General features: G+C 50.3%; 1 protein-coding gene across 1 annotated transcript; it reads left to right on the forward strand.

Annotated features, from left to right (window-relative positions):
- Positions 1 to 232: 232 nt before the first annotated feature.
- LOC137353511 (galanin peptides-like) lies at positions 233 to 20002 on the forward strand. Its single transcript, XM_068019896.1, has 5 exons — positions 233 to 313; positions 2597 to 2651; positions 12570 to 12668; positions 13346 to 13420; positions 19941 to 20002. The coding sequence occupies exons 1-5, from the start codon at positions 233 to 235 to the stop codon at positions 20000 to 20002; spliced, it is 372 nt and encodes a 123-aa protein (XP_067875997.1).
- Positions 20003 to 23256: the final 3254 nt, after the last annotated feature.

Raw genomic sequence — 23256 nt, forward strand, 5'->3', positions numbered from 1 at the left:
ACAATTTGGTGATAATTCCGGCAAAGGAAGTAGAAACTCTGGCCAATGGGACCGAGTCAGTGACACAGGAAGGGGCTATGGACAATCACTCTGTGAGAGGTCATCTCACATTCACCGTATGATCCAACACAATTCGAGGTCTGAACCAACCCTGATGCAAAGCTCAGATGACGATGAAGCTCCTCTCATTTTAACACAGACGTAAATGTAATATTTTTTCTTTTCTCTCTAGATGTATAAAGGCAGGACCTTGATCTGTATGTCTTTGATCCTCTGTGGCTTAGTGACCGAATGTTTTGGATTAGTTATTATGGTAATTATATTTATTCTTCAATGGAGTATTGATGGGGCTGAATTTGAGTCAGTGTTGAGGTGGGAGCAAGGCTTTCTGTAGGAGCAGCAGATCAGTTTGTGACTGATGTTCCTCTGCCTCTGCTTAATGTCACTTAAAACAAAACAGCTGAAAGGAGTGGATGAGAATGTTTGAAAATGGGAATATTTTCTTGCTTCTCCGTCAGTGACATATTAATGGTATCAGGTCACTGATTTTCCCAATTACTCTGATAGGCCATCTAAAACTCTCCCTTTCTTGTTGTACCAATGGAATATTCTGGCCTTGATATTAAATCTGCACCTTCCCTGCCTCCCCATAAATATTGGGTTCTCAATCTTTAGAGCATGACTAGAAATTCATTGTGGTCCCAGACTATCTCCATTGCTAGCAGAGACACTTAGTTGGGTTAGTTGAGTTTTTAATCATGTGGGATCCTCACTGTTGGAGTAAAGATCTTTACTTACTCACTCGTGGCAAAACCTGATGTGTAACGTGTCCACTGTTTGGAGGTGGGCCTTATTGTAGAGGTGGTCTGTCTGTGGGAAGAGGCTACTGTCGAAGGGGTCTCTCTGTAATAGTTCTCCATTGCAGAATTGATCTCTCTTTAAAGCTGGGCTCTATAGAGTTGATCTCTTTCTCTGAGGCTGGGCTCTGCAGAGTTGATCTCTCTCTGGAGCTGGGCTCTGTAGAGTTGATCTCTCTCTGGAGTTGGGCTCCATAGAGTTGATCTCTCTCTGGAGTTGGGCTCTGTAGAGTTGATCTCTCTCTGGAGTTGGGCTCTGTAGAGTTGATCTCTCTCTAGAGTTGGGCTCCATAGAGTTGATCTCTCTCTGGAGTTGGGCTCTGTAGAGTTGATCTCTTTCTATGAGGCTGGGCTCTGCAGAGTTGATCTCTCTCTGGGGTTGGGCTCTGTAGAGTTGATCTCTCTCTGGAGTTGGGCTCTGTAGAGTTGATCTCTCTCTAGAGTTGGGCTCCATAGAGTTGATCTCTCTCTGGAGTTGGGCTCTGTAGAGTTGATCTCTCTCTCTAGAGTTGGGCTGTATAGGTTGATCTCTCTCTGGAGTTGGGCTCAGCAGAGTTGATCTGTCTCTGGAGTTGGGCTCTGTAGAGTTGATCTCTCTCTAGAGTTGGGCTCCATAGAGTTGATCTCTGGAGTTGGACTCTGCAGAGTTGATCTTTCTCTGGGGTTGGGCTCTGCAGAGTTGATCTCTCTCTGGAGTTGGGCTCTGTAGAGTTGATCTCTCTCTGGAGTTGGGCTCTGTAGAGTTGATCTCTCTCTAGAGTTGGGCTCTATAGATTAATCTGTCTCTGGAGTTGGGCTCAGCAGAGTTGATCTGTCTCTGGAGTTGGGCTCTGCAGAGTTGATCTCCCTCTGGAGTAGGGCTCTGTAGAGTTGATCTCTCTCTGGAGCTGGGCTCTGCAGAGTTGATCTCTCTCTGGAGTAGGGCTCTGCAGAGTTGATCTCTCTCTGGAGTTGGGCTCTGCAGAGTTGATCTGTCTCTGGAGTAGGACTCTGCAGAGTTGATCTCTCTCTGGAGTTGGGCTCTGTAGAGTTGTTCTGTCTCTGGAGTTGGGCTCTGTAGAGTTGATCTCTCTCTGGAGTTGAGTTCTGCAGAGTTGATCTCTCTCTGGAGTTGGGTTCTGCAGAGTTGATCTCTCTCTGGAGTTGGGTTCTGCAGAGTTGATCTCTTTCTGGAGTTGAGCTCTGTAGGGTTGATCTGTCTCTGGAGTTGGGTTCTGCAGAGTTGATCTCTTTCTGGAGTTGGGTTCTGCAGAGTTGATCTCTTTCTGGAGTTGAGCTCTGTAGAGTTGATCTCTCTCTGGAGTTGGGTTCTGCAGAGTTGATCTCTTTCTGGAGTGGAGCTATGTAGAGTTGATCTCTCTCTGGAGTTGGACTCTGTAGAGTTGAACTGTCTCTGGAGTAGGGCTCTGCAGAGTTGATCTCTCTCTGGAGTTGGGCTCTGTAGAGTTGATCTCTCTCTGGAGTTGGGTTCTGCAGAGTTGATCTGTCTCTGGAGTTGGGCTTTGTAGAGTTGATCTCTCTCTGGAGTTGGACTCTGTAGAGTTGAACTGTAATGGTGGTAAGGGGTTTCTCTGGAGAGTGGGTTTCCTGTCAGGTTGGTCTCTCTAGAGGGGCGTGGTCTCAATTGTGTTGGTGCAACTGAATGGAAACAGTAAATTGGTGGAAAAAAACAGAAAATTATGTCTGCCTTAGGAAAAAGAAAAGAACAGTAAAGTTAACCTGTAAAACCTGTTTTTCAGCCTAAAGACAAGAGAGGTTGGACATTGAACAGTGCTGGATACCTGTTGGGCCCACGTGAGTAATACTGTCACTGCCTCAGACCCCAGTCTGAATCATCCTGAAGCATTGCATGGGTGCTATAGGAAACAGTATAATCCAGTGCTCTATAATGTACATCCTTATAGCTAAAAGAAAAAAAAAGAGAATACTTATACTTATATCGCACCTTACAGTGTCTTCATAACAGTCAGTGAATTATTCTGAAGTATTGTAAGGTGGGAAAATATAGCAGATCCACAAAGTCATGTCTGGATAATCTGCTAATTGAGGTTAGGACACCAGGACAATTTCTCCCCTTTAAATAGTGCAATACAGAGAGAGTCTTAGGTTATCACTGAAGACAGTCCCTCCAACAGTGCAGCACCTTTTCAGCATGACACTGAAATGTCAGCCTAGTTTATGTGCTCAAGTCCTGAAGTGATGCCTGAGCACAGTATGTTGTGGCTCATAGCCGACAATGCTATCTCAGAGCCAAGCTAACACTACTGCAAAGCACAAAATGCTGGAGGTGCTGGAAATCTGAAGTAAAACAGAAAATGCTGGAAAGACTCAGCAGGTCAGGCAGCATCTGTGGGGAGAGAAATAGAGTCAAAGTTTCAGGTCGATGACTCCAAGATCCTGTCATTGTATGTTTGAATGTGTAGGAAGGTTGTAGTTTGCTCTGTATGAATTAACAGAATCACAGGATTGTTACAGCACAGAAGGAGGCCATTCAGTCCATCATGTCTGGACTGGCTGTTCGAAAGAGCAATTTACCTACCATCACTCTCCCGCCTTCTCCCCGTAGCCCTGCACATTCTTCCTTTTCAGATAACAATCCAATTCCCTCTTGAATGTCTCGATTGAACCTGCGTCCACCGCACTGTCTGGCAGTGCATTCCAGAGCCGAACCACCCGCTGCAGGAAAAAGGTTTTCCTCATGTCGGCATTGCTTCTTTTGCCAATTGCCTTAAATCTGTGCCCTCTCATTGTTGATTCTTTCACAATTGGGAACAGCTTTTTCCTATCTATTCTGTCTGGTACCCTCATGATTTTGAATACCTCTATCAAATCACCTCTCAACTTTCTCTTCTCTAAGGAAAACAGACCCAACTTCTCCAATCTATCCATGTAACTGAAGTTCCTCATCCCTGAAACCATTCTCGTGGATCTTTTCTGCACTCTCTCTAATGCCTTCACATCTTTCCTAAAGTGTGGCGCCCAGAACTAGATACAATGCTCCAGTTGAGACCGAACCAGTGTTTATACAAGTTTAATATAATTTCCTTGCTCTTGTACTCTATACCCCTATTAATAAAGCCCAGGATACTGTATGCTTTATTAACCGCACTGTCAACCTGTCCTGCCACCTTCAATGACTTATGCACATATACACCCAGGTCCCTCTGCTTCTGCACTCCCTTTATTTTACATTGTCTTCCTACCAAAATGAATCACTTCACATTTCTCTACATTGAACTTCATTTGCCACTTGCCCGCCCATTCCACGAACTTGTCTATGTCCTTTTGAAGTTCTACACCATCCTCCTCACAGTTCACAATGCTTCCAAGTTTCGTATTATTTGCAAACTTTGAAATTGTGCCCTGTACACCAAGTTCCAGGTCATTAATATATATCAGGAAAAGCAAGGGTCCCAACACTGATCCCTGGGGAACTCCACTACAAACCTTCCTCCAGTCTGAGAAACATCCATTAACCAGTACTCCTTGTTTCCTGTCACTCAACCAATTTTGTATCCATGTTGCTACCGTCCCTTTTATTTCATGAGTTATAAGTTTGCTCAGAAGTCTGTTGTGCAGCACTTTATCAAACGCCTTTTGAAAATCCATGTACACCACATCAACAGCATTGCCCTCATCAATCCTCTCCGTTACTTCCTCAAAAAACTCCAGCAAGATAGTTAAACATCATTTGCCCTTGAAAAATACATGCTGGCTTTCTTTAATTAATCTGCATTTTCCCAAGTGACTATTAATTTTGTCCTGAATTATCGTTTCTAGAAGCTTCCTACCACCGAGGTTAAACTGACTGGCCTGCAGTTGCTGGGCTTATCCTTGCACCCTTTTTTTTTGAACAAGGGTGTAACATTTGCAATTCTCCAGTCCTCTGGCACCATCTCCAAATCTAAGGTAAACTGGAAAATATGGCCAGTGCCTCCGCAATTTCCATTCTCATTTCCCTCAGTTTCCTGGATGCATCACATCCGGTCCTGGTGCCTTATCAACTTGGAGTATAGACAGCCTATCTATCTCCTCCTAATCAGTTTTAAACCCTTCAAGTGTCTGAATTACTTCCTCTTTCACCATGGCCTGTGCAGCAGCATCTTCCGCAAAAAGAAGAGAAAAACGCCCAGTTTTTTTTCAGTGACTGCTGCAAAGTATTCATTTAATACCTCAGCTATGCCTCCTGCCTTCATGTGCAAATCCCCTTTTTGGTCCCTAATCAGCCCCACTCCTCCTTTTACCATCCTTTTACTATTTATATTCCTATAGAAGACTTTTGGATTCCTTTTTATTGTAGCTGCCAGTCTCTTTTCATGCTCTCTCTTTACTTCTCTTATTTGCTTCTCATATTTGCTTTTTCACTTCCCCGCTGAACCTTCTATATTCAGTCTGGTTCTTGGTTGCAATTTCCACCCGGCATCTGTCATAAGCACACTTTTTCTTCATCTTAATCTCCATCTCTTTTGCCATCTGGAGGCTCTGGATTTGTTTGCCCTACCTTTACCCTTTGTAGGAATATACCTTGACTGTGCCCGAACTATCTCTTCTTTAAAGGCAGCCCATTGTCCAGTTTTGTCTGTCACATACCTAAACCGTTAACTCTGTTTCTCTCTCCACAGATGCTGCCCGACCTGCTGAATATTTTCAGCACTTTCTGTTTTTATTTCAGATTTCCAGCATCCGCAGTATTTTGCTTTTATTTGATTCCAATTTATCTGGCTGAGATCCATTCTCACCCCATTGAAGTTGGCTTTCCCCCCAGTTAATAATTCTTACTCTGGATTCTTCCTTGTCCTTTTCCATTGGCAATCTAAACCTTATGATACTATGATCACTGTCCCCTAAATGCTCTCCTACTGACACTTGATCCACTTGGTCCACCTCATTCCCAAGAACCAGGTCCAGCAGTGCCTCCTTTCGCATCAGACTGGAAACATACTGCTGTAGAAAATTCTCCTGAATACACTTTAGGAACTTGTGCCCCTTTCTGCCCTTTGCACTATTACTTTCCCAGTCTATATTCAGATAATTAAAGTCCCCCATTATAACTATAATTCTTGCACCTCGCTGTAATTTCCTTGCAAATTTGTTCCTCTACATCTTTGCCCTAGTTGGTGGTCTATAGACTACACCGAGCAATGTAACTGCACCTTTCTTGTTCCTCAGCTCTAGTCAAATAGATTCTACCCTTGACCCTTCTGGGACATCCTTTCCCTCCAGCACTGCAATGCTCTCCTTAATCAATACCAATATTCCTTCCCCTTTCCTTCCTTTCCTATCTTTCCTGAGCACCTTACATCTAGGAATATTTAGTACCCAGTCCTTCTCTTCTTTCAGCCAGGTCTCCATTATTGCCACAACATTAATTTCCACGTGGCTATCTGCGCCTGCAGCTCACCAACCTTGTTTACCACACTCCGAGCAATCACATACATGCACAGTAACCCTAATTTAGACTTTATTACTTCCCCTCTTACGCTGACCCCACCTAATACTTTACTGTTTCCTACTCTTGCACAATCTGTCTCTCCCAATTCTCTGTGCACCTTGGTGTTCCTCTCTTGTATTATCTCCTAGTTCCCACACCCCTGACACGTTTGTTTAAAACCTCCCCAACAGCACTAGCAAATTGGCCCGCAAGGAAATTTGCCCCAGTTCTGTTCAGGTGCAACCTGTCCGGCCTGTACAGATCCCATCTCCTTCAGAACTAGTCACAGTGTCCCAGGAATTTAAAGCCCTCCCTCCTGCACCATCTTTCCAGCCATGCATGCATCTCCTCTATCCTCCTATTTCTATACTCATTTGCATGTGGTACTGGGAATAATCCAGAGATTATTTCTTTTGAGGTCCTGCTTGCTAATTTCTTCCCTAGCTCCCTAAATTCTGACTGCAAGACCACATCCCTCTTTCTACCTATGTCGTTGGTACCAATGTGGACCACGACTGCTGGCTGTTCACCCTCCCCCCTCAGGATGCTCTGCAGCCGCTCAGTGACATCCTGCACCCTGGCACCAGGGAGACAACACACCATCCTGGATTCACATCTGCGGCTGCAGAAAAGTCTGTCTGTTCCCTTGACTATTGAATCACCTATCACTATAGCTCTTCCAGTCTTCCCTGTATCTCCCTGTGTAGCTGAGTCAGCTGTGGTCAGAGGGTTTGGTTCCCTGTGTAGCTGAGTCAGCTGTGGTCAGAGGGTTTGGTTAGAGTTGTTTGTTCAGATTTTATTTTTAATTTATTTTCCTGGATTTGAAGGTTTTAAGATATGTTTGGAATATCTCATTTTGATTTGAGACAGATTTTGTCCTGTCCCATTTACAAGAAGCATAGACGCAGAAAACAGTAAAGTTCATCGCTGCCTTCTTTCCAAACAATAAGAGGATACATGAATGAATGAGCAGCTTAGGTGTTTCTGGACTCCAGCATACTACGTTATTGGAACTATAGTGTAAATTCACACAGTTTTGCTGTTTCCCTTTTTATAGATTCATATTCTCACAGTGATCGTCTACAGATGATGAAGCAAACTGCAATTTCTGACAACCAATTCCATAGGATTAGAAAAGAATTAAACTTTGTATTAACTGTTCCTAAAATATAACAGCCTCGATTTTAACTTCCCAGCCTTAAGGAATTTGGCCACTGGGAGGAGGAGCAGTTAAAATGAAGGCGGGGGCAGTCCCATGATTTGATCAACCGCAGCTTTAAATCGCAGGACACAAGAAAGCCGTTTAAAATCAGCGAGATCCCTTTAAATATGCAGATCAGGGGAGCAGGGACGGCCAAAACTGCCAAGGTGGAAACACCCGCTCCCTCACTCACCCTCACCCTCACTCACCCTCTCTCTCACTCACCCTCTCTCTCACTCACCCTCACCCTCACTCACCCTCACCCTCACTCACCCTCTCGCTCACTCACCCTCTCCCTCACTCACCCTCTCTCTCACTCACCCTCACCCTCACTCACCCTCACCCTCACTCACCCTCTCGCTCACTCACCCTCTCCCTCACTCACCCTCACCCTCACTCACGCTCACTCACCCTCTCCCTCACTCACCCTCACCCTCACTCACCCTCTCGCTCACTCACCCTCTCCCTCACTCACCCTCTCGCTCACTCACCCTCTCCCTCACTCACCCTCACCCTCACTCACCCTCTCGCTCACTCACCCTCTCCCTCACTCACCCTCTCTCTCACTCACCCTCACCCTCACTCACCCTCACCCTCACTCACCCTCTCGCTCACTCACCCTCTCCCTCACACCCTCTCTCTCACTCACCCTCACTCACCCTCACCCTCACTCACCCTCACTCACCCTCTCGCTCACTCACCCTCTCCCTCACTCACCCTCTCTCTCACTCACCCTCTCGCTCACTCACCCTCTCCCTCACTCACCCTCACCCTCACTCACCCTCTCGTTCACTCAACCTCTCCCTCACTCACCCTCTCCCTCACTCACCCTCTCGTTCACTCACCCTCTCCCTCACCCACCCTCTCTCTCACTCCCTCTCTCACTCACCCTCTCCCTCACTCACCCTCACCCTCACTCACCCTCACCCTCACTCACCCTCTCCCCCACTCACCCTCTCGTTCACTCACCCTCTCGTTCACTCACCCTCTCCTTCACTCACCCTCTCGCTCACTCACCCTCTCCCTCACTCACCCTCTCGTTCACTCACCCTCTCCCTCACTCACCCTCTCCCTCACTCACCCTCTCGTTCACTCACCCTCTCCCTCACTCACCCTCTCCCTCACACCCTCTCGTTCACTCACCCTCTCCCTCACTCACCCTCTCCCTCACTCACCCTCTCGCTCACTCATCCTCTCCCTCACTCACCCTCTCGTTCACTCACCCTCTTCCTCACTCACCGTCTCCCTCACTCACCCTCTTCCTCACTCACCCTCTCCTTCACTCACCCTCTCCCTCACTCACCCTCTCGCTCACTCACCCTCTCCCTCACTCACTCATCCTCTCCCTCACTCACTCATCCTCTCCCTCACTCACTCACCCTTTCCCTCATTCACTCACCCTCTCCCTCACTCATCCTCACCCTCTCCTTCACTCACGCTCAACCTCTCCTCACCACTCCCTCACTCACCCTCTCCCGCACTCACTCACCCTCTCCCTCTCTCACCCTCTCCCTCACTCACCTCCCTTACTCTCTCACCCTCTCCCTCATTAACTCACCCTCTCCCTCACCCACCCCCTCACTCACTCACCCTCTCCCTCACTCACTCAACTGCTCCCTCACTTGTCCTCTCCCTCACATGCACAACCTCTCCTCACTTTCTCCGTCCCTCACCCTCTCCTTCATGGACTCATGTCCCTCACACCCTAAACCTCTTCTGACCTGTCCCTCACACTCCCTCCCTCACTCACTCACCCACTCCCTCACTCACCCTCAACCTGTCTCTCACTCACCCCCTCCCTCAGTCACCCTCTCCCGCACTCACTCAACTGCTCCCTCATGTCCTCTCCCTCACGTCCTCTCCCTCACTCACCCTCAACCTCCCCTCAACCTCTACCTCCCTCACTCACCTACTTTACTCACCCTCACTCACACTCAACCTTTCCACATTCCAGACCTTATCTAACCTCTAACTCACACACACTCATCACTCACACGCCCTCTCCTCACTCACCATCACTCCCCCACAACCTCTGCTCACCCTCAAACCCCCTCACTCACCATATCACTCACTCACTCCTCACCCGCTGTCTATCTCACCCTCCCTCACCCTTTATCTCAATCATGCTCTCCTTGCTCACCCTCTTCCTCACTTACCTTCTTCCTCTCACCCCAACCTAATCCTTCCTCATCCTTTCCCTCATTCACCCTCTGCCTCACATGCCCTCGTCCCCATTCTCTCTCACTCTCTCCTCACCCTTTCCCTCTCTTTCTCCATCACACACTGATCACTTCCCCATTGGCATGTTCCCTCTCCCTTACTCACCCTCTCCTCACTCAACCCCACCTGCACTTACCCTCTCCTGTGGGTCTGATTCTGCTGGGCAGGAGCGGGTCTGATTCTGATGGGAAGAGGCGGGGCTGATTCTGCTGGGAAGGGTCAGGGCTGACAGTTCTGGGAAGGGTCGGGGCTGACTGTGCTGGGAAGGGTCGGGGCTGACTGTGCTGGGAAGGGTCGGGGCTGACTGTGCTGGGAAGGGTCAGGGCTGACTGTGCTGGGAAGGGTCAGGGCTGACTGTGCTGGGAAGGATCAGGGCTGACTGTGCTGGGAAGGGCAGGGCTGATTGTGCTGGGAAGGGTCAGGGCTGTGTGCTGGGAAGGGCCGGGGCTGACTGTGCTGGGATGGGTCGGGGCTGACAGTGCTGGGAAAGGTCAGGGCTGACTGTGCTGGGAAGGGAAGGGCTGACTGTGCTGGGAAGGGTCGGGGCTGACTGTGCTGGGAAGGGTCCGGGCTGACTGTGCTGGGAAGGGTCCGGGCTGACTGTGCTGGGAAGGGTCAGGGCTGACTGTGCTGGGAAGGGTCGGGGCTGACTGTGCTGGGAAGGGTCGGGGCTGACTGTACTGGGAAGGGTTGGGGCTGACTGTGCTGGGAAGGGCAGGGCTGACTGTGCTGGGAAGGGTCAGGGCTGACTGTGCTGGGAAGGGCAGGGCTGACTGTGCTGGGAAGGGTCGGGGCTGACTGTGCTGGGAAGGGTCAGGGCTGACTGTGCTGGGAAGGGCGCATTGACTGTGCTGGGAAGTGAAGGGGCTGACTGTGCTGGGAAGGGTCAGTACTGAATGTGCTGGGAAGGGTCGGGGCTGGCTGTGCTGGGAAGGGTCAGTGCTGAATGTGCTGGGAAGGGTCGGGGCTGGCTGTGCTGGGAAGGGCAGGGCTGACTGTGCTGGGAAGGGTCGGGGCTGACTGTGCTGGGAAGGGTCAGGGCTGACTGTGCTGGGAAGGGTCAGGGCTGACTGTGCTGGGAAGGGTCGGGGCTGACTGTGCTGTCAAGGGTCGGGGCTGACTGTGCTGGGAAGGGCAGGGCTGACTGTGCTGGGAAGGGTCGGGGCTGACTGTGCTGGGAAGGGCAGGGCTGACTGTGCTGGGAAGGGTCGGGGCTGACTGTGCTGGGAAGGGTTGGGGCTGACTGTGCTGGGAAGGGTTGGGGCTGACTGTGCTGGGAAGGGCAGGGCTGACTGTGCTGGGAAGGGTCGGGGCTGACTGTGCTGGGAAGGGAAGGGCTGACTGTGCTGGGAAGGGTCAGGGCTGACTGTGCTGGGAAGGGCAGGGCTGACTGTGCTGGGAAGGGCGCACTTGACTGTGCTGGGAAGTGAAGGGGCTGACTATGCTGGGAAGGGCAGGGCTGACTGTGCTGGGAAGGGCAGGGCTGACTGTGCTGGGATGGGCAGGGCTGATTGTGCTGGGAAGGGTCGGGGCTGACTGTGCTGGGAAGGTTCGGGGCTGACTGTGCTGGGAAGGGCAGGACTGACTGCTGGGAAGGGTCAGGGCTGACTGTGCTGGGATGGGCAGGGCTGATTGTGCTGGGAAGGGTCAGGGCTGACTGTGCTGGGAAGGGTCGGGGCTGACTGTGCTGGGAAGGGTCAGGGCTGACTGTGCTGGGAAGGGTCAGGGCTGACTGTGCTGGGAAGGGCGCAGTTGACTCTGCTGGGAAGTGGAGGGGATGACTGTGCTGGGAACGGTGGGTCTGGCTGTGCTGGGAAGGGTCAGGGCTGACTGTGCTGGGAAGGGTTGGGGCTGACTGTGCTGGGAAGGGTGGGTCTGGCTGTGCTGTGAAGGGTCAGGGCTGACTGTGCTGGGAAGGGCAGGGCTGACTGTGCTGGGAAGGGTCGGGGCTGACTGTGCTGGGAAGGGTGGGTCTGGCTGTGCTGGGAAGGGCAGGGCTGACTGTGCTGGGAAGGGCGCAATTGACTGTGCTGGGAAGTGGAGGGGCTGAATGTGCTGGGAAGGGTCAGGGCTGACTGTGCTGGGAAAGGTCGGGGGCTGACTGTGCTGGGAAGGGTGGGTCTGGCTGTGCTGGGAAGGGTCAGGGCTGACTGTGCTGGGAATGGCAGGGCTGACTGTGCTGGGAAGGGCACAGTTGACTGTGCTGGGAAGTGGTGGGGCTGACTGTGCTGGGAAGGGTCAGGGCTGACTGTGCTGGGAAGTGGAGGGGCTGACTGTGCTGGGAAAGGTCGGGGCTGACTGTGTTGGGAAGGGTGGGTCTGGCTGTGCTGGGGAGGGTCGGGGCTGACTGTGCTGGGAAGGGCGCAGTTGACTGTGCTGGGAAGTGGAGGGGCTGACTGTGCTGGGGAGGGGCGGGTCTGATTCTGGTGGGAAGGGGGGCTGACATGCTGGGGAGGGGCAGGGCTGGCTGTGCTGGGAGGGGAGGGGTTGACTGCTGGGAAGGGGAGTGGCTAGCTATGCTGGGAAGGGTGGGGCTAGGAGGGGAGGGGCTGTCTGTGCTGGGAAGGGGTGGAACTGAGATGCTGGGAAGGGGAGGGGCTGACCCTGCTGGGAAGGGGGGGGGCTGACCCTGCTGTGTCAGGTAGATGTCTTCTGGGAACATCAAGAAAAAATTACAAATTCTAGATAATTGAAATTAAAAAAGATATCTGGGTCCCATCAGCAACTGCAAAGTGAATTGACTGGTTAATATTGGGAGTATAGTGCTGCCATGAAATTATTGTATTTGATATATTAGGTGAGTGAAGCTGGTTATCTGTGTATTACTGAGTGATTGAGCTCTTCTATCCTTTCTTTTCAGATGCTGCGAATGGTCACAGGTCACTGACTGACAAGGGGGGGCTCGCTGGAAAGAGAGATACCTTCGATGACAATTATAAATCACTTTCAGCAAGTTTCAGTAAGAATGGTTCAATGATATTGTGACTGTGCTTTTGTATAAGTGTATGTGTAATCTTGGAACCTCATATCCACAGCCCCGAAACCCCAGAGTGGGAACCTAATTCTCCTTACAATAGGTAGGGACTGGAGTTTTTAGGGACTGAGGGACACCCCATATGTGCGTCTGAGGGACTGAAAGATTGAGGGAAATTCCTGTTGAGGCCCAGTCTGTCACATTAAACTTTAAATAACTCCAAAAACTTAAAAGATTAACACTTATTTTCAAAATGCTTTAAAAAGCTTGGGAACATTAAAATGACTTTAGTAAAGTGTTAAAACTTTTAAAAAACTAAATAAAGTAAAAAGAGGATCCAGGACTTCATTCATTAATGAATGAACATTTTGAGGTTCTGACAAAGCTGCTTTGAGTCATGATGTTGTTTAAGGTGTCAGTGCAAAGCTTGTATCTGAAGAGAAAGTTTCACATACACAGCCCTTGAAAGATAAAGGCTCTGAATAGCACTGAGCATTCATAGATAGTGTTGTGTTTTTTTCTCCTTGTGTTAGTGTTAGACTATGGTGCTGATTATGCAGAATTTTTGTGAGCTGCACTGTTAAAACTGCATTCTTGACTGACAAAAAGAAGTAAGGACTTGTAGTGTTGGAATGTCTGACATTATCTTCTCTTGTTTTAAGGTAATCCACTGAATTCACTTGATGAAAATGCCCTTCAGACACTGATAGAATTTCTGACCTACTTACGTCTGAGAGGTGGGTTCAAAAGAATTCCAAAAGCAGACACAGTTAAAGAGAGTGAACCGAAGCCCACTGGAGATTAAGCAGCACTTCAGCATCAAAGTTAAGATAGTTCAGGGGTGAAGACGTCTCCCAATATAATACTGGACAATTCAGACCAGGAGGTTTAGCTGGTTTCTGCCCGAGTAGCAGGACAAAGGCTTGAATTTGCTTCCATGCTCCTGGATTAGGCTGGGGAAATCAGCCAGGGATCCCACTGCTGAGCACTGGGCAATAACTATTTGTGTGAATATTGTGTGAGAACAGGATCAGAATAAACTGGCTTTCCTATTGAATCATATATTCTGTAGGGACTCCGGCCACAAGATTTACTGAGGCCTGATGGTTGGGAAACTGAGAAGTGCATTTCCCAGTCAGATTGACAGGCTGGTAGGAAAGGATGGCACCAATCTGCTGTGACTGGGGAGTGGAGAGGAGGAAGGGAGGAAGCAATTGTGCAAACCAGTTAGAGGTCGGGGTTGGGAAGATGGGAAAGGCCGGGGCTGCGGTTGTGGGGGGTTGGTAATGAGATAAGAAAGACTGGGAGGCCGGGGTGCAGAGGAGATTGTGGACTCAGGTTCAAGACATCGGGGGGTCTGCATAGTAAGTCAGGGCTTGGAAAATTCCAGGCTTGAGGGGATAGACTGGTTTGATGGGAAGAGTTTAATAGCTTTCATTGGGGGCAACTACGTGGACCAATGGATGGTCACTATGAGGGACGGATGGTCATTGCATGGAATCAATGGTCACTGTGTGGGATCAATGGTCACTGTGTGGGACGGATGGTCACTGTGTGGGATCAATGGTCACTGTGTGGGACGGATGGTCACTGTGTGGGATCAATGGTCACTGTGTGGGACGATGGTCACTGTGTGGGATCAATGGTCACTGTGTGGGACAGATGGTCACTGTGAGGGACGGATGGTCACTGTGTGGGACGGATGGTCACTGTGAGGGACGGATGGTCACTGTGTGGGACGGATGGTCACTGTGTGGGATCAATGGTCACTGTGTGGGACGATGGTCACTGTGTGGGATCAATGGTCACTGTGTGGGACAGATGGTCACTGTGAGGGACGGATGGTCACTGTGTGGGACGGATGGTCACTGTGAGGGACGGATGGTCACTGTGTGGGATGGATGGTCACTGTGTGGGACAGATGGTCACTGTGTGGGACGGATGGTCACTGTGTGGGACAGATGGTCACTGTGTGGGACGGATGGTCACTGTGAGGGACAGATGGTCACTGTGTGGGTCGAATGGTCACTGTGTGGGATCAATGGTCACTGTGACGGACGGATGGTCACTGTGAGGGACAGATGGTCACTGTGTGGGATGGATGGTCACTGTGAGGGACGGATGGTCACTGTGTGGGACGGATGGTCACTGTGAGGGACGGATGGTCACTGTGTGGGACGGATGGTCACTGTGAGGGACGGATGGTCACTGTGTGGGTCGAATGGTCACTGAGGGACGGATGGTCACTGTGTGGGACGGATGGTCAATGTGAGGGACGGATGGTCACTGTGAGGGATGGATGGTCACTGTGTGGGACGGATGGTCAATGTGAGGGACGGATGGTCACTGTGTGGGACGGATGGTCACTTTGTGGGACGGATGGTCAATGTGAGGGACGGATGGTCACTGTGTGGGACGGATGGTCACTGTGAGGGACGGATGGTCACTGTGTGGGTCGAATGGTCACTGAGGGACGGATGGTCACTGTGTGGGACGGATGGTCAATGTGAGGGACGGATGGTCACTGTGAGGGATGGATGGTCACTGTGTGGGACGGATGGTCAATGTGAGGGACGGATGGTCACTGTGTGGGACGGATGGTCACTTTGTGGGACGGATGGTCACTGTGAGGGACGGATGGTCGCTGTGTGGGATGGATGGTCACTGTGAGGGACGGATGGTCACTGTGTGGGACGGATGGTCACTTTGTGGGACGGATGGTCACTGTGAGGGACGGATGGTCACTGTGTGGGACGGATGGTCACTTTGTGGGACGGATGGTCACTGTGAGGGAGGGATGGTCACTGTGTGGGACGGATGGTCACTTTGTGGGACGGATGGTCACTGTGAGGGAGGGATGGTCACTTTGTGGGACGGATGGTCACTGTGAGGGAGGGATGGTCACTGTGAGGGAGGGATGGTCACTGTGTGGGACGGATGGTCACTTTGTGGGACGGATGGTCGCTGTGTGGGATCAATGGTCACTTTGTGGGACGGATGGTCACTGTGTGGGATCAATGGTCGCTGTGTGGGACGGATGGTCACTTTGTGGGACGGATGGTCGCTGTGTGGGATCAATGGTCACTGTGAGGGATCGATGGTCACTGTGTGGGACAGAGGGTCACTGTGTGGGACGGATGGTCACTGTGAGGGACGGATGGTCACTGTGTGGGATCAATGGTCACTTTGAGCGATCGATGGTCACAGTGTGGGACGGATGGTCACTGTGTGGGATCAATGGTCACTGTGTGGGACGGATGGTCACTGTGTGGGATCAATGGTCACTGTGTGGGACGGATGGTCACTGTGAGGGATCAATGGTCACTGTGTGGGATCAATGGTCACTGTGTGGGACGGATGGTCACTGTGTGGGATCAATGGTCACTGTGAGGGATCAATGGTCACAGTGTGGGATCAATGGTCACTGTGAGGGGCGGATGGTCACTGTGAGGGATCGATGGTCACTGTGAGGGACGGATGGTCACTGTGTGGGATCAATGGTCACTGTGAGGGGCGGATGGTCACTGTGAGGGATGGATGGTCACTGTGTGGGACAGATGGTCACTGTGAGGGATGGATGGTCACTGTGTGGGACGATGGTCACTGTGTGGGATCAATGGTCACTGTGTGGGACAGATGGTCACTGTGAGGGATGGATGGTCACTGTGTGGGAAAGATGGTCACTGTGAGGGATCAATGGTCACTGTGTGGGACAGATGGTCACTGTGAGGGACGGATGGTCACTGTGTGGGATCAATGGTCACTGTGAGGGGCGGATGGTCACTGTGAGGGATCGATGGTCACTGTGTGGGACGATGGTCACTGTGTGGGATCAATGGTCACTGTGTGGGACAGATGGTCACTGTGAGGGACGGATGGTCACTGTGAGGGACGGATGGTCACTGTGTGGGATCAATGGTCACTGTGAGGGACGGATGGTCACTGTGTGGAATCAATGGTCACTGTGAGGGACGGATGGTCAATGTGTTGGATCATTGGTCACTGTGGGGGACAGATAAATACTGTGTTGGATCAATGGTCACTGTGAGGGATAGATGGTCACTGTGGGGGATCAATGGTCACTGTGAGGGACGGATGGTCACTGTGAGGGATGGATGGTCAATGTGTTGGATCATTGGTCCCTGTGTGGGATCGATGGTCACTATGTGGGATCAATGGTCACTGTGTGGGATCAATGGTCACTGTGAGGGACAGATGGTCACTGTGGGGGATCAATGGTCACTGTGGGGGATCAATGGTCACTGTGAGGGACAGATGGTCACTGTGGGGGATCAATGGTCACTGTGGGGGATCAATGGTCACTGTGAGGGACAGATGGTCACTGTGTGGGATCAATGGTCTCTGTGTGGGATCAATGGTCACTGTGAGGGACAGATGGTCACTGTGGGGGATCAATGGTCACTGTGGGGGATCGATGGTCACTGTGAGGGACAGATGGTCACTGTGGGGGATCAATGGTCACTGTGGGGGATCAATGGTCACTGTGAGGGACAGATGGTCACTGTGTGGGATCAATGGTCACTGTGTGGGATGAATGGTCACTGTGGGGGATCAATGGTCACTGTGGGGGATCAATGGTCACTGTGGGGGACGGATGGTCACTGTGTGGGATCAATGGTCACTGTGTGGGATGGATGGTTACTGTGTGGGATCAGTGGTCACTCTGTGGGACAGATGGTCACTGTGTGGGATCAATGGTCACTGTTTGGGATCAATGGTCACTACGTGGGACAGCTGGTCACTGTGTGGGATCAATGGTCACTGTTTGGGATCAATGGTCACTATGTGGCATCAGTGGTCACTCTGTGGGACAGATGGTCACTGTGTGGGATCAATGGTCACTGTGTGGGATCAATGGTCACTATGTGGCATCAGTGGTCACTCTGTGGGACAGATGGTCACTGTGTGGGATCAATGGTCACTGTTTGGGATCAATGGTCACTCTGTGGGACAGATGGTCACTGTGTGGGATCAATGGTTACTATGTGGGATCAATGGTCACTCTGTGGGACAGATGGTCACTGTGTGGGATCAATGGTCACTGTGTGGGATCAATGGTCACTATGTGGCATCAGTGGTCACTCTGTGGGACAGATGGTCACTGTGTGGGATCAATGGTCACTGTGTGGGACTGATGGTCACTGTGTGGGATCAATGGTCACTCTGTGGGACAGATGGTCACTGTGTGGGATCAATGGTCACTGTGAGGGATCAATGGTCACTGTGAGGGACAGATGGTCACTGTGGGGGATCAATGGTCACTGTGGGGGACGGATGGTCACTGTGTGGGATCAATGGTCACTGTGTGGGATCAATGGTCACTGTGGGGGATCAATGGTCACTGTGAGGGACAGATGGTCACTGTGGGGGATCAATGGTCACTGTGGGGGACGGATGGTCACTGTGTGGGATCAATGGTCTCTGTGAGGGATGAATGGTCACTGTGGGGGATCAATGGTCACTGTGGGGGATCAATGGTCACTGTGAGGGACAGATGGTCACTGTGGGGGATCAATGGTCACTGTGGGGGACGAATGGTCACTGTGTGGGATCAATGGGCACTGTGTGGGACAGATGGTCACTGTGTGGGATGAATGGTCACTGTGTGGGATCAATGGTCTCTGTGAGGGATGGATGGTCACTGTGTGGGATGAATGGTCACTGTGGGGGATCAATGGTCACTGTGGGGGATCAATGGTCACTGTGAGGGACAGATGGTCACTGTGGGGGATCAATGGTCACTGTGGGGGACGGATGGTCACTGTGTGGGATCAATGGTCTCTGTGAGGGATGGATGGTCACTATGTGGGGGATCAATGGTCACTGTGGGGGATCAATGGTCACTGTGAGGGACAGATGGTCACTGTGGGGGATCAATGGTCACTGTGGGGGACGAATGGTCACTGTGTGGGATCAATGGGCACTGTGTGGGACAGATGGTCACTGTGTGGGATGAATGGTCACTGTGTGGGATCAATGGTCTCTGTGAGGGATGGATGGTCACTGTGTGGGATGAATGGTCACTGTGGGGGATCAATGGTCACTGTGGGGGATCAATGGTCACTGTGAGGGACAGATGGTCACTGTGGGGGATCAATGGTCACTGTGGGGGACGGATGGTCACTGTGTGGGATCAATGGTCTCTGTGAGGGATGGATGGTCACTATGTGGGATGGATGGTCACTGTGTGGGATCAATGGTCACTGTGTGGGATGGATGGTTACTGTGTGGGATCAGTGGTCACTCTGTGGGACAGATGGTCACTGTGTGGGATCAATGGTCACTGTTTGGGATCAATGGTCACTATGTGGGACAGCTGGTCACTGTGTGGGATCAATGGTCACTGTTTGGGATCAATGGTCACTCTGTGGGACAGATGGTCACTGTGTGGGATCAAAGGTTACTATGTGGGATCAATGGTCACTCTGTGGGACAGATGGTCACTATGTGGCATCATTGGTCACTCTGTGGGACAGATGGTCACTGTGTGGGATCAATGGTCACTGTGTGGGACTGATGGTCACTGTGTGGGATCAATGGTCACTCTTTGGGACAGATGATCACTGTGTGGGATCAATGGTCACTGTGAGGGACAGATGGTCACTGTGTGGGATCAATGGTCACTGTGTGGGACAGATGGTCACTGTGTGGGATCAATGGTCACTGTGTGGGACAGATGGTCACTCTGTGGGACAGTTGGTCACTGTGTGGGATCAATGGTCACTATGTGGGACAGTTGGTCACTGTGTGGGATCAATGGTCACTATGTGGGATCAATGGTCACTCTGTGGGACAGATGGTCACTGTGTGGGATCAATGGTCACTGTGTGGGACAGATGGTCACTCTGTGGGACAGTTGGTCACTGTGTGGGATCAATGGTCACTATGTGGGACAGTTGGTCACTGTGTGGGACAGATGGTCACTGTGTGGGATCAATGGTCACTATGTGGGATCAATGGTCACTCTGTGGGACAGATGGTCACTGTGTGGGATCAATGGTCACTGTGTGGGATCAATGGTCACTATGTGGCATCAGTGGTCACTCTGTGGGACAGTTGGTCACTGTGTGGGATGCTGCTAAGGTTGAAAAGGTGTGAAAGTAGATACAGTAAATCAGGAAACAGTAGTTAGACAACTGAACCTGGAGGGCAACTGGCAGGAAATGGTTTCATTCTTCAATAAATTGCTTTCATGGACTGTTTAAACATTTTATTCCTTTTTCCCTATTTTGGCAGAATCTGGTTTACTGGATAACTCTGCTGTGCCGTTCTCAGCAGAGCAGGTACAACAAGCGTAAGCCTTGCGCCTTTGAGTCCTCGCATGTGAAGCTACAAATGTCCTTGTTTGGAGAAGATACAGGCCCCCCCCCCATTGTGATTATTTGCACGGATTTCAAGGTTTGAGTTTTGTTGGAGAAATTTCCCTACAATAAAGTGATGCAAAGAAGTTGCTCCTTTCTGCAGTCTTTCTCTGTTTGCATGTTTCTAAGTATCTCGCTCAACCCAGTATTAAAACGATGCCTTTAATGTACAACCAAAATCTGAGATCAGCTCAGACAGAGAAGCAAAGGATCATTATTGCAGGGAAGGCCATTCGATCCATCTTAGTTTATGCACCAGCAAAGCTATAATGATCCCATTGCACAACCTAATTGGTTCTTAAATGAATCGAGGTTCACTCTTTCGGCAGGAGTCTGTTCCTTTATTGATAATTCTGGCATTTACAGGTGTCATCCTAGAAGTATCTTTTACAGCTTTGTTGCCTTATATTGCAATGCAATTTAGTTAAAGTAATTTTCTTTAATTGCCTTTTCTCCACCATCAACTATCACATAAACCTTGATAGGGGGCACAGTTTAAAAATTCGGGGTCCCCCACTGAAGACGGAGATGAGGAGAAATGTTTTTCTCTCAGACGGTTGCTCGTCTGTGGAACTCTCTTCCCCAGAAAGCAGTGGAGGCTGGGTCATCGAATATTTTTAAGGCTGAATTAGACAGATTTTTGATCGACAAGGGAGTCAAAGATTATCGAGGGAGAGAGGAAAGTAGAGTGGAGGCCACAATCAGATAGTCATGATCTTATCAAATAGCAGAGCAGGCTCGAATAGCCAAATGGCCTATTCCTACTCCTAATTTGTATGTTCATATGTAAAATGACTTCCAGGTGCCTCACTTCAAGATTAAAAAGGCCATCTCGCTGTCCAGTTCTCACAGTGAGTCTGACCAGAACTGGACACAGTGCTCGGGTGGGTCTGACCAGAACTGGACACAGTGCTCGGGTGGGTCTGACCAGAACTGGACACAGTGCTCACAGTGAGTCTGACCAGAACTGGACACAATGCTCACAGTGAGTCTGACCAGAACTGGACACAATGCTCACAGTGAGTCTGACCAGAACTGGACACAGTGCTCGGGTGGGTCTGACCAGAACTGGACACAGTGCTCGGGTGGGTCTGACCAGAACTGGACACAGTGCTCACAGTGAGTCTGACCAGAACTGGACACAGTGCTCACAGTGAGTCTGACCAGAACTGGACACAGTGCTCGGGTGGGTCTGACCAGAACTGGACACAGTGCTCACAGTGAGTCTGACCAGAACTGGACACAGTGCTCGGGTGGGTCTGACCAGAACTGGACACAGTGCTCACAGTGAGTCTGACCAGAACTGGACACAGTGCTCGGGTGGGTCTGACCAGAACTGGACACAGTGCTCGGGTGGGTCTGACCAGAACTGGACACAGTGCTCGGGTGGGTCTGACCAGAACTGGACACAGTGCTCACAGTGAGTCTGACCAGAACTGGACACAGTGCTCGGGTGGGTCTGACCAGAACTGGACACAGTGCTCACAGTGAGTCTGACCAGAACTGGACACAGTGCTCACAGTGAGTCTGACCAGAACTGGACACAGTGCTCGGGTGGGTCTGACCAGAACTGGACACAGTGCTCACAGTGAGTCTGACCAGAACTGGACACAGTGCTCGGGTGGGTCTGACCAGAACTGGACACAGTGCTCACAGTGAGTCTGACCAGAACTGGACACAGTGCTCGGGTGGGTCTGACCAGAACTGGACACAGTGCTCGGGTGGGTCTGACCAGAACTGGACACAGTGCTCGGGTGGGTCTGACCAGAACTGGACACAGTGCTCACAGTGAGTCTGACCAGAACTGGACACAGTGCTCGGGTGGGTCTGACCAGAACTGGACACAGTGCTCACAGTGAGTCTGACCAGAACTGGACACAGTGCTCGGGTGGGTCTGACCAGAACTGGACACAGTGCTCGGGTGGGTCTGACCAGAACTGGACACAGTGCGCGGGTGGGTCTGACCAGAACTGGACACAGTGCTCGGGTGGGTCTGACCAGAACTGGACACAGTGCTCACAGTGAGTAGGAAAATTGCCCATATAGTCTCCTTTGAGGGCTTTCTTTAGTTGATCTAGAGAGACAGGTCATCTAAATCCTTCATTCTTATTGGAATCAACAATAATCACAGCATTTACAGAATGTCTCCAGATAACAGCAATTTAAAAAATATTTCTGTAGCCATGCTTTCCAATTCACTATGCGTCTACCTGAAATTACTACAACAAAAAGATACAGTACATTTTATAGAGTTGATAACCATTTGTGTGGTAAGTTAGCTATTTACAAACATACATGCGAACATACAAATTAGCAGCAGAAGTAGGCCATTCGGCCCCTCTAGCCTGCTCCACCATTCAATAAGATCATGGCTGATCTGTTCGTGTTTCGAATTCCACACTCCCATCTACCCCCGATAATCTTTGATTCTCTTGTCTAAAAAGAATCTATCTACCTCCGCCTTAAAAATATTCAATGACACCGCCTCCACCACCTTCTGAGGCTGAGAGTTTTAAAGGCACACAACCCTCTGAGAGAAAAAATTTCTCCTCATCTCTGTCCTAAAAGGGCGCACCCTAATTTTAAAACTGTGCCCCCTAGTTCTGGACTCACCCAAAAGAGGAAACATCCTTTCCACATCCACCTTGTCAAGACTGTTCAGGATGTTATAAACTTCAATCAACTCTCCCCTCACTCTAAACTCCAGTGAAAATAAGCCCAGTCTGTCCAACCTTTCCTCATAGGACAACCTGTTTATTCCAGTTATCAAACTAGTGAACCTCCTCTGAACTGCCTACCAATGCATTTACATCCTTCCTTAAATAAGGAGACCAAAACTGCACACAGTATTCGAGATGTGGTCTCACCAATGCCCTGTATAACTGAAGCGCAACATCCTTACTTTATTTTCAATTCCTCTCATAATAAAGGATAGCATTCCATTAGCCTTCTTTATTACTTGCTATACCTGCATACTAACTTTTTATGACTCAGGCACTTGAAAACCTAGACCCCTCTGCACCTCGGGATTCTGCAGTCGTTCTTTGTTTATGCAATACTCTGCTTTTTTATTCTTCCTGCCAAAGTGAATAACTTCATATTTTCCCACTCCATCTGTTGGATTTTTTACCCACACACTCAACCTGCCTATAACGGTCTGCAACCTCCTTATGTCCTCTTCACAACATACT

The sequence above is a fragment of the Heterodontus francisci genome, chromosome 41 (genome assembly GCF_036365525.1).
Source record: "Heterodontus francisci isolate sHetFra1 chromosome 41, sHetFra1.hap1, whole genome shotgun sequence".
In the NCBI taxonomy this organism is placed as follows: Eukaryota; Metazoa; Chordata; class Chondrichthyes; order Heterodontiformes; family Heterodontidae; genus Heterodontus; species Heterodontus francisci.

Bases quoted from the DNA above. Each gene is read 5' to 3' on its own strand.
- LOC137353511 (XM_068019896.1), top strand. From the start codon at position 233: ATGTATAAAGGCAGGACCTTGATCTGTATGTCTTTGATCCTCTGTGGC. The intron at 314-2,596 runs GTAATTATATTT...CCTGTTTTTCAG, and splicing joins GTTTTGGATTAGTTATTATG to CCTAAAGACAAGAGAGGTTG. The intron at 12,669-13,345 runs GTAAGAATGGTT...TCTTGTTTTAAG, and splicing joins ATCACTTTCAGCAAGTTTCA to GTAATCCACTGAATTCACTT.